The sequence below is a fragment of the Pongo pygmaeus genome, chromosome 13, assembly GCF_028885625.2.
Source record: "Pongo pygmaeus isolate AG05252 chromosome 13, NHGRI_mPonPyg2-v2.0_pri, whole genome shotgun sequence".
NCBI lineage: Eukaryota > Metazoa > Chordata > Mammalia > Primates > Hominidae > Pongo > Pongo pygmaeus.
The window spans coordinates 128284769-128296948 of NC_072386.2; the positions used below are offsets into that span (position 1 = coordinate 128284769).

General features: G+C 54.1%; 1 protein-coding gene across 1 annotated transcript in view; it reads right to left on the reverse strand.

Annotated features, from left to right (window-relative positions):
• The window catches only part of PNPLA7 (patatin like phospholipase domain containing 7), a 97867-nt gene that overhangs the window by 61112 nt on the left and 24575 nt on the right, over nucleotides 1–12180 (reverse strand). The window contains 3 exon segments of the mRNA XM_054499979.2: nucleotides 7427–7559; nucleotides 9206–9286; nucleotides 10180–10308. Of these exon segments, the coding sequence (XP_054355954.1) occupies nucleotides 7427–7559; nucleotides 9206–9286; nucleotides 10180–10308 (343 nt within the window).

Here is a 12180-nt window from a genome sequence, read left to right on the forward strand (position 1 = left end):
CCAAGGTGGGAGGATCACTCGAGACCAGGAGTTCAAGATCAGCCTGGACCACGTAGCGAGACGCCATCTTTACAAAAAATTAAAAATAAAAGTAAATGAGCTGGGCGTGGTGGCATGCACCTGTGGACCAAGCTACTCAGGAGGCTGATGCAGGAGAATCCTTTGAGCCAGTGACGTTGGGATGGCAGTGAGCCAATATCACACCACTGCATCCAGACTGGGCAACAGAGCAAAACCTTGTCTCAATAATAATAATAATTATAATAATATTAATAATAAAAATAAAATGCATTTCTGGGAAAAAGCACATCAGCCAGAGTTGTGTTTAAAGGTGGCTGTGATCCTCATGGGGTCTCCCAAGCACACATGAGTGGAGGAGTAACTCCACTCTGCTCACTCCATCCCTCTCTCACTCACTCCACCCTGTCCACTCCATCCTCACCCACTCCACTCTACTCACTCCATCCTCACTCACTCCACTCTACTCACTCCATCCTCACTCACTCCACTCTGTCCACTCCATCCTCACTCACTCCACTCTACTCACTCCATCCTCACTCACTCCACTCTACTCACTCCATCCTCACTCACTCCACTCTGCTCACTCCATCCTCACTCACTCCACTCTACTCACTCCATCCTCACTCACTCCACTCTGCTCACTCCATCCTCACTGACTCCACTCTACTCACTCCATCCTCACTCACTCCACTCTACTCACTCCATCCTCACTCACTCCACTCTACTCACTCCATCCTCACTCACTCCACTCTGTCCACTCCATCCTCACTCACTCCACTCTACTCACTCCATCCTCACTCACTCCACTCTACTCACTCCATCCTCACTCACTCCACTCTACTCACTCCATCCTCACTCACTCCACTCTGTCCACTCCATCCTCACTCACTCCACTCTACTCACTCCATCCTCACTCACTCCACTCTACTCACTCCATCCTCACTCACTCCACTCTGTCCACTCCATCCTCACTCACTCCACTCTACTCACTCCATCCTCACTCACTCCACTCTGCTCACTCCATCCTCACTGACTCCACTCTACTCACTCCATCCTCACTCACTCCACTCTGTCCACTCCATCCTCACTCACTCCACTCTACTCACTCCATCCTCACTCACTCCACTCTACTCACTCCATCCTCACTCACTCCACTCTGCTCACTCCATCCTCACTCACTCCACTCTACTCACTCCATCCTCACTCACTCCACTCTGTCCACTCCATCCTCACTCACTCCACTCTACTCACTCCATCCTCACTCACTCCACTCTACTCACTCCATCCTCACTCACTCCACTCTACTCACTCCATCCTCACTCACTCCACTCTACTCACTCCATCCTCACTCACTCCACTCTACTCACTCCATCCTCACTCACTCCACTCTACTCACTCCATCCCCCACTCACTCCACTCTACTCACTCCATCCTCACTCACTCCACTCTGTCCACTCCATCCTCACTCACTCCACTCTACTCACTCCATCCTCACTCACTCCACTCTGCTCACTCCATCCTCACTCACTCCACTCTGTCCACTCCATCCTCACTCACTCCACTCTACTCACTCCATCCTCACTCACTCCACTCTACTCACTCCATCCTCACTCACTCCACTCTACTCACTCCATCCTCACTCACTCCACTCTACTCACTCCATCCTCACTCACTCCACTCTACTCACTCCATCCTCACTCACTCCACTCTACTCACTCCATCCTCACTCACTCCACTCTGCTCACTCCATCCTCACTCACTCCACTCTACTCACTCCATCCTCACTCACTCCACTCTGTCCACTCCATCCTCACTCACTCCACTCTACTCACTCCATCCTCACTCACTCCACTCTGCTCACTCCATCCTCACTCACTCCACTCTACTCACTCCATCCTCACTCACTCCACTCTACTCACTCCATCCTCACTCACTCCACTCTACTCACTCCATCCTCACTCACTCCACTCTACTCACTCCATCCTCACTCACTCCACTCTGCTCACTCCATCCTCACTGACTCCACTCTACTCACTCCATCCTCACTCACTCCACTCTACTCACTCCATCCTCACTCACTCCACTCTGCTCACTCCATCCTCACTCACTCCACTCTGTCCACTCCATCCTCACTCACTCCACTCTACTCACTCCATCCTCACTCACTCCACTCTACTCACTCCATCCTCACTCACTCCACTCTGTCCACTCCATCCTCACTCACTCCACTCTACTCACTCCATCCTCACTCACTCCACTCTACTCACTCCATCCTCACTCACTCCACTCTACTCACTCCATCCTCTCTCACTCCACTCTGTCCACTCCATCCTCACTCACTCCACTCTGTCCACTCCATCCTCACTCACTCCACTCTGTCCACTCCATCCTCTCTCACTCCACTCTACTCACTCCATCCTCACTCACTCCACTCTACTCACTCCATCCTCACTCACTCCACTCTGCTCACTCCATCCTCACTCACTCCACTCTGCTCACTCCATCCTCACTCACTCCACTCTGCTCACTCCATCCTCACTCACTCCACTCTACTCACTCCATCCTCACTCACTCCACTCTGCTCACTCCATCCTCACTCACTCCACTCTGTCCACTCCATCCTCACTCACTCCACTCTACTCACTCCATCCTCACTCACTCCACTCTACTCACTCCATCCTCACTCACTCCACTCTGCTCACTCCATCCTCACTCACTCCACTCTACTCACTCCATCCTCACTCACTCCACTCTGTCCACTCCATCCTCACTCACTCCACTCTACTCACTCCATCCTCACTCACTCCACTCTACTCACTCCATCCTCACTCACTCCACTCTACTCACTCCATCCTCACTCACTCCACTCTACTCACTCCATCCCCCACTCACTCCACTCTACTCACTCCATCCTCACTCACTCCACTCTGTCCACTCCATCCTCACTCACTCCACTCTACTCACTCCATCCTCACTCACTCCACTCTGTCCACTCCATCCTCACTCACTCCACTCTACTCACTCCATCCTCACTCACTCCACTCTGTCCACTCCATCCTCACTCACTCCACTCTACTCACTCCATCCTCACTCACTCCACTCTACTCACTCCATCCTCACTCACTCCACTCTACTCACTCCATCCTCACTCACTCCACTCTACTCACTCCATCCCCCACTCACTCCACTCTACTCACTCCATCCTCACTCACTCCACTCTGTCCACTCCATCCTCACTCACTCCACTCTACTCACTCCATCCTCACTCACTCCACTCTGTCCACTCCATCCTCACTCACTCCACTCTGCTCACTCCATCCTCACTCACTCCACTCTACTCACTCCATCCTCACTCACTCCACTCTACTCACTCCATCCTCACTCACTCCACTCTACTCACTCCATCCTCACTCACTCCACTCTACTCACTCCATCCTCACTCACTCCACTCTACTCACTCCATCCTCACTCACTCCACTCTGCTCACTCCATCCTCACTCACTCCACTCTACTCACTCCATCCTCACTCACTCCACTCTACTCACTCCATCCTCACTCACTCCACTCTACTCACTCCATCCTCACTCACTCCACTCTACTCACTCCATCCTCACTCACTCCACTCTGCTCACTCCATCCTCACTCACTCCACTCTACTCACTCCATCCTCACTCACTCCACTCTGTCCACTCCATCCTCACTCACTCCACTCTACTCACTCCATCCTCACTCACTCCACTCTACTCACTCCATCCTCACTCACTCCACTCTACTCACTCCATCCTCACTCACTCCACTCTGCTCACTCCATCCTCACTGACTCCACTCTACTCACTCCATCCTCACTCACTCCACTCTGCTCACTCCATCCTCACTCACTCCACTCTGTCCACTCCATCCTCACTCACTCCACTCTACTCACTCCATCCTCACTCACTCCACTCTGCTCACTCCATCCTCACTCACTCCACTCTACTCACTCCATCCTCACTCACTCCACTCTACTCACTCCATCCTCACTCACTCCACTCTACTCACTCCATCCTCACTCACTCCACTCTACTCACTCCATCCTCACTCACTCCACTCTGCTCACTCCATCCTCACTGACTCCACTCTACTCACTCCATCCTCACTCACTCCACTCTACTCACTCCATCCTCACTCACTCCACTCTGCTCACTCCATCCTCACTCACTCCACTCTGTCCACTCCATCCTCACTCACTCCACTCTACTCACTCCATCCTCACTCACTCCACTCTACTCACTCCATCCTCACTCACTCCACTCTGTCCACTCCATCCTCACTCACTCCACTCTACTCACTCCATCCTCACTCACTCCACTCTACTCACTCCATCCTCACTCACTCCACTCTACTCACTCCATCCTCTCTCACTCCACTCTGTCCACTCCATCCTCACTCACTCCACTCTGTCCACTCCATCCTCACTCACTCCACTCTGTCCACTCCATCCTCTCTCACTCCACTCTACTCACTCCATCCTCACTCACTCCACTCTGTCCACTCCATCCTCACTCACTCCACTCTACTCACTCCATCCTCACTCACTCCACTCTACTCACTCCATCCTCACTCACTCCACTCTGTCCACTCCATCCTCACTCACTCCACTCTACTCACTCCATCCTCACTCACTCCACTCTACTCACTCCATCCTCACTCACTCCACTCTGCTCACTCCATCCTCACTCACTCCACTCTGCTCACTCCATCCTCACTCACTCCACTCTGCTCACTCCATCCTCACTCACTCCACTCTACTCACTCCATCCTCACTCACTCCACTCTGCTCACTCCATCCTCACTCACTCCACTCTGTCCACTCCATCCTCACTCACTCCACTCTACTCACTCCATCCTCACTCACTCCACTCTACTCACTCCATCCTCTCTCACTCCACTCTACTCACTCCATCCTCACTCACTCCACTCTGTCCACTCCATCCTCACTCACTCCACTCTACTCACTCCATCCTCACTCACTCCACTCTACTCACTCCATCCTCACTCACTCCACTCTGTCCACTCCATCCTCACTCACTCCACTCTACTCACTCCATCCTCACTCACTCCACTCTACTCACTCCATCCTCACTCACTCCACTCTGCTCACTCCATCCTCACTCACTCCACTCTGCTCACTCCATCCTCACTCACTCCACTCTGCTCACTCCATCCTCACTCACTCCACTCTACTCACTCCATCCTCACTCACTCCACTCTGCTCACTCCATCCTCACTCACTCCACTCTGTCCACTCCATCCTCACTCACTCCACTCTACTCACTCCATCCTCACTCACTCCACTCTGCTCACTCCATCCTCACTCACTCCACTCTACTCACTCCATCCTCACTCACTCCACTCTGTCCACTCCATCCTCACTCACTCCACTCTACTCACTCCATCCTCACTCACTCCACTCTACTCACTCCATCCTCACTCACTCCACTCTACTCACTCCATCCTCACTCACTCCACTCTACTCACTCCATCCCCCACTCACTCCACTCTACTCACTCCATCCTCACTCACTCCACTCTGTCCACTCCATCCTCACTCACTCCACTCTACTCACTCCATCCTCACTCACTCCACTCTGTCCACTCCATCCTCACTCACTCCACTCTACTCACTCCATCCTCACTCACTCCACTCTGTCCACTCCATCCTCACTCACTCCACTCTACTCACTCCATCCTCACTCACTCCACTCTACTCACTCCATCCTCACTCACTCCACTCTACTCACTCCATCCTCACTCACTCCACTCTACTCACTCCATCCCCCACTCACTCCACTCTACTCACTCCATCCTCACTCACTCCACTCTGTCCACTCCATCCTCACTCACTCCACTCTACTCACTCCATCCTCACTCACTCCACTCTGTCCACTCCATCCTCACTCACTCCACTCTGCTCACTCCATCCTCACTCACTCCACTCTACTCACTCCATCCTCACTCACTCCACTCTACTCACTCCATCCTCACTCACTCCACTCTACTCACTCCATCCTCACTCACTCCACTCTACTCACTCCATCCTCACTCACTCCACTCTACTCACTCCATCCTCACTCACTCCACTCTGCTCACTCCATCCTCACTCACTCCACTCTACTCACTCCATCCTCACTCACTCCACTCTACTCACTCCATCCTCACTCACTCCACTCTACTCACTCCATCCTCACTCACTCCACTCTACTCACTCCATCCTCACTCACTCCACTCTGCTCACTCCATCCTCACTCACTCCACTCTACTCACTCCATCCTCACTCACTCCACTCTGTCCACTCCATCCTCACTCACTCCACTCTACTCACTCCATCCTCACTCACTCCACTCTACTCACTCCATCCTCACTCACTCCACTCTACTCACTCCATCCTCACTCACTCCACTCTGCTCACTCCATCCTCACTGACTCCACTCTACTCACTCCATCCTCACTCACTCCACTCTGCTCACTCCATCCTCACCCACTCCACCCTGTCCACTCCATCCCCCACTCACTCACTCCACCCTGTCCACTCCATCCCCCACTCACTCACTCCACTCTGCTCACTCCATCCCCCACTCACTCACTCCACTCTGTCCACTCCATCCTCACTCACTCCACTCTGTCCACTCCATCCTCACTCACTCCACTCTGTCCACTCCATCCCTCACTCACTGACTCCACTCTGCTCACTCCATTCCCTCCTCACTCTCATCAGCATTGCTTCATTTAATTTCATATACTTTTGTTAGTCACTTCAACTCTTTTGGGAACATGATGGGCTATAAATAACCAAGTGCGCACCTCATCTGTAGGGTGGCTGTTAACTCCATCACACAGATCGTCCTGGGGTGACTCATGCGGTGCACGCTGCACCCTACCACTTCCTCCTCAGATTCAGGTCCCCTAGTTAGCGCTCAGAACAGCGCGTGAGAGCCCAACGCGGGAGGCCCGCTCCCCACCAGGCACCTGGCCCAGGCCAAGCATGCAGGGAGAATTCTGGGAACAACTGAAGAATGCAGGGTGAAGAGTCCTGGGCCTGTCTGAGGACATCCGGGCCTCATGTGAGGAGACGGGGACACCTGAGGAGACCTGGGGAGGTCTGAGAACATCCAGCCCGCATGTGAGGAGACGGGGACACCTGAGGAGACCTGGGGGGCCATCTGATGAGACCTGGCGGGCACGTGAGGTGACCTGGGGGGCATGTGAGGTGACTTGTGGGACTTGTAGGGTGACCTGGGCCGTGTGAGGTGACCCGGGGATGTGTGAGGTGGCCTCAGGCATGTGCAAGATGACCTGGGGTGACCTGAGGCAGTGGGAGCAGGATCCCCCGGACTCTGGGGCTGGACACTGCCCTCCTTGGTGCAGGACAGTACCTGAGTCACAGGACTCCTGGAGCCGTGGTGGCTTTTTAGGCTGCTCTTCTTCGCCATAGAACACCTGCTTCTTGGCCTTCCCGGCAGCCACGCTGGCTACAGACACGAGAGGGATGGCCTGGCTCTCCTGGGACACAAGAAGGAAGTTCAGTGCCACCCCAGGAACACCCCACACCCACTGACAGGTGTGGGCCCCTCAAAGGTGTGACAGGTGTGGTCCCCTCAAAGGTGTGACAGGTGTGAGCCTCTCAAAGGTGTGACAGGTGTGGGCCTCTCAAGGCAAAGTTTAAGCTGCATTTCAGGCAAGGGAAGAGGCCAATCATCAACCCAGAAATCCAGTTATTCAAGAAAAGGACTGGTCTGTTTAAAGCAACCAAGCTCAGCCTGCTTTTACCCTAGGCCCTGTCTCAAACACTTTATCAAGTCAACATAATGCCTCAAATTGTCAGAACCTTAATACTCTTCATTAAAACAACAAATAATGTAGAAAACAAAAAGATATTCCCTTAATGTCAACAACTGAAGATGACAAGCCCTAAAATGTCATCAGAATTATAATTTCCAACTGAAATGCACATATTAAAGACTAATGCGTGCTGGGCATTTACTAACCGAGCTCCACTTGCCCCAGGACTAAAGAGAGCCCTCCACATATCAGGCTACTGTTTCGGGCAGTGGGGATGGAGCAGAGCACGAAACCCTGGTCTCACTCAGTTCCCACGAGAGCTCGGCTAGGTGCGGACCGTCCCACATCCCGGCCAAGTGCCTCCCAGGGTTACACTGCTGGGAGGAGGGAGAGCCGGGGTTGACAGCCTTGTGCCCTTGATAATGCGCTGTACCCTCCAAACGGGTCACAGTTCGGGGTCAGCTCCGCCCCACCGGGTTCAGATAGGAGGAGCAGTCAAGGGCAACACACAGGGAGTGCTGGCAACAGGGACCCCACGTGACGGGCATGGGGAGGGGCAGCCTCTGCTGGACGCGGCCGTAGGGACTCCACGGGATGGGCATGGGGAGGGGCAGCCTGCGCTGGACACAGACGTAGGGACCCCATGGGATGGGCATGGGGAGGGGCAGCCTCTGCTGGACGCGGCCGTAGGGACTCCACGGGATGGGCATGGGGAGGGGCAGCCTGCGCTGGACACAGACGTAGGGACCCCAAGGGACGGGCATGGGGAGGGGCAGCCTCTGCTGGACACAGACGTAGGGACCCCATGGGACGGGCATGGGGAGGGGCAGCCTCTGCTGGACGCGGCCGTAGGGACCCCATGGGACGGGCATGGGGAGGGGCAGCCTCTCCTGGACAGGGCCGTCAGCTCGGTGTGCAGCCTGCAGGGCCAGAAAGGGAAGGAGCATGTGTGCGGCTGCCGATGTCCTACAGAACACAGGTGACCAAAGGAAGACTCATCACAGAGTCCTGAACGGGAGCTGCAGAGGCACCAGGCAGCTGCTCACAACCGTGTGGGCCTCCAGAGGGACAACTCCAGCATCGGAGAAGGAATTCCACCTTTCCCAAGTCCCAACGGATCAGAGATTTTAGAACACAAGGCCCAGGAGAATCAAGCCTCCAAATCGACTAGCAGGTGCTTTAAGGTAGGAGAATAAACACAGCGCAACCATCCCCTCCCAAAGTCCTAATGACCAGCAACTGGGAAGACCACAGCTGTTGCTGGCACTGCCCCACCAGGCACTGGGCGCCTGCTGTGCCAACCAATAGCTGTCCCGATGCCAGCTGCATGGAGCAACATGGGGCTCTGTGAGCTGGTTTTCACTTACAGGGTTGAAGAGCTCTGTGGTCAGGCCGAGGTAGTTGTGCAGAGCCAGAAAGGTCACCCTCTGCAGCCGCACCATGATGATCTGCAACAACACGCCAGCTGCGCGGTGACCACCGACCTGGGGTACAGGGCGGGCCCCCGGCAGCACCACACAGAGCACTGAGAACTGTGCCCCAAACCCCGCAGATGCCACAGACCAAACCCTCTCAGGGTGAAAAACCCCGCAGACCTGACACCTCACCACGGTCATGTAAGACGTTCACATCACGGGGAATGAGGCAAGGGGCACATGAAGACTGCATTGTTTTCGCAAGTTTTCTATAAATCTAAAGTTACTCCAAAGTGAGAAGTTTAATAAAAATGTAAAAATCTCTTTGGGGGTAGTGAGGGATCTTAAGACCTCTTTGAGGTTGTGAACATTCATTTTTATTTTAAGATATATATTACAATTTTTTTTTTTTTGAGATGGAGTCTCGTTCTGTTGCCCAGGCTGGAGTGCAGTGGCACGATCTCGGCTCACTGCAAGCTCCACCTCCCGGGTTCACACCATTCTCCTGCCTCAGCCTCCCGAGTAGCTGGGACTACAGGTGCCCGCCACCACACCCGGCTAATTTTTTGTATTTTTAGTAGAGATGGGGTTTCAGGATGGTCTCGATCTCCTGACTTTGTGATCCACCCGCCTCGGCCTCCCAAAGTGTTGGGATTACAGGCGTGAGCCACCGCGCCCGGCCTACAAATTTTTAAAATATAACCTTAGTTCTTCCTGAACCCACTCAGAATCCCACATCACCAGTGGTAAGTCCCGCCCGCCAATGAAGTCGATTTCTCTATTCCTCTGAAATCACCTTCATGGCTGTAAAGCTCAGAACTGAGAAAGGAAGGGGGCAATAAACCCACTCAAATCCCAAACCAGTGCCCAGGCCCCTCCAGGGTGACCCACAGCAGCTAGAAGAGTTGTCTGAAAAAGTGACCCACCTGCACCACCCTCACCAGAGTTTCCGGATATTTCTCAAAAACTCTGTGAAAAGCCGCAGCTGGAAGCCGGAGGATGGTGGACGGGATGGCCGTGCGGACGGAGACCGTTTTGTAAGGTGCAGCGTGGCCCTGTAACAACAGCTCCATCAGTCCCCGTTCTGTGGGCCTGGCCAAGCTCCCCAGGGACTCCTCCTGGAAGCCCTGGAGGAGGCCCCGCCTGCTGCCCAGTCACACGGCTCCCTCCCAGGCTGGGCTGTGCAAAGTGCTGCTTTTGGCACCAGCTGCACACGTTTTTTGACTGTCCAAGAGATGTGCGGCGAAGGACTGGCTGACGACGAAATGTGGGTGAGGGGGAGGCCTGCAGGCAGCCACCCCACCAGACCTGGGCACTCACCACGGGGAGTTCCAACCGCTCCCACCTGCCACTGAGGCTCACGGACCAGCTCACCAGCGTCCTACTCTACGTCCAACATCACCGTCGGTACCCCTCACCAAAGGGCGTGCCAGACACCAACCTGAGTGGGCTTCTTAAAAAGGTCACCGAGAGGGTCAGGAGCCACCACTGCCAAATGCCCACCTCCACAGTGGAGTCACCGCCTAGGACAGGGAGCGTGCAATGCTGGGTCGCACGAGGCCCAGGTGAGGAGCCAGAGCGGCTCACCACGTGGATGTAGCCAGCAGAGCTCCACACGGCCAAGGAAAGAGCCCAGGAAAAGCCCCAGTGAGTGCTGTGGTTTCCATCTTCTAGAAATCGGAGGGCTCTAGAGAGAAAAGGCTGTTTTTAAATCACGCTGTCATCTGCATGCAGACAGATTCTTCTGGAAACTTGTTGGCTCTAGAGAGGAAAGGCTGTTGTTTACACCATGCTGTCGCCTGCCTGCAGAGACAGATTTTTTTTTCTTTTTTTTTTGAGACAGTCTCATTCTGTTGTCCAGGCTGGAGTGCAATGGCATGATCTTGGCTCACTGCAAGCTCCGCCTCCCGGGTTCTCACTATTCTCCTGCTTCAGCCTCCCAAGTAGCTGGGGCTACAGGCGCCCGCCACCACGCCCGGCTAATTTGTTTTTCGAATTTTTAGTAGAGACGGGTTTCACTGTGTTAGCCAGGAGGGTCTCGATCTCCTGACCTCGTGATTCGCCCACCTCGGCCTCCCAAAGTGCTGGGATTACAGGCGTGAGCCACCGCGCCTGGCCCGGATTCTTCTGGAAATTGGTTGGCTCTAGAGAGAAAAGCCTTCTGTTTACATCACGCCGTCACCTGCATGCAGAGGCAGATTCACCCTTTTTGGTGCACACCTCCAGCATTTTTACCCCCACCACAGAACAGAACAATCCCAACCTCCAATGCCCCTGGCAGCCTTTTCGCATCCTCCTTTTTTCCCACCACTGGGTCCTGGCGATGCTCCCCTGTCTTCTGTCCCAATGGTTGTGCCTTTGTCAAAATGTCACATAAATGGAGGCACAGAGTGTGGGGGCTTCCCTCAGCGGGGTGACACACTCGAGATTCCCCCACGGTGGCGTGTCTGACGGAGGTCTCTGCCTCGACTCCTGAGTGCTGGCTGCCTCGTAGAGGCCTTGCAGTGTCTCCTCGTGGAGGCCTCGCAGTGTCTCCGTCCATTCAGCAGTCAAAGGATATTTGTGTTGTTTCCACTGGGGACAATTCTAAATAAAGCTACTTGATAAATACGCATCTCCCAGTGTTTGCGTGGACACAGTTCTCATCCCTCTTGCTAAATACCTAGGGATGGGATTTGTAGGTTGTACGGAATATGTATCCTCACATTTATAAGAAACTGCCAAACTGTCTCCTACAGCGGCTGCCGTGCTTTGCATTCTCACCAGCGGTGAATGAGTTTACGTGGATGCCCCGTGTTTCGCATTCTCACCAGCGGCGAACGAGTTTCCGTGGATGCCCCGTGTTTCGCATTCTCACCAGCGGCCAACGAGTTTCCGTGGATGCCCCGTGTTTCGCATTCTCACCAGCGGCGAACGAGTTTCCGTGG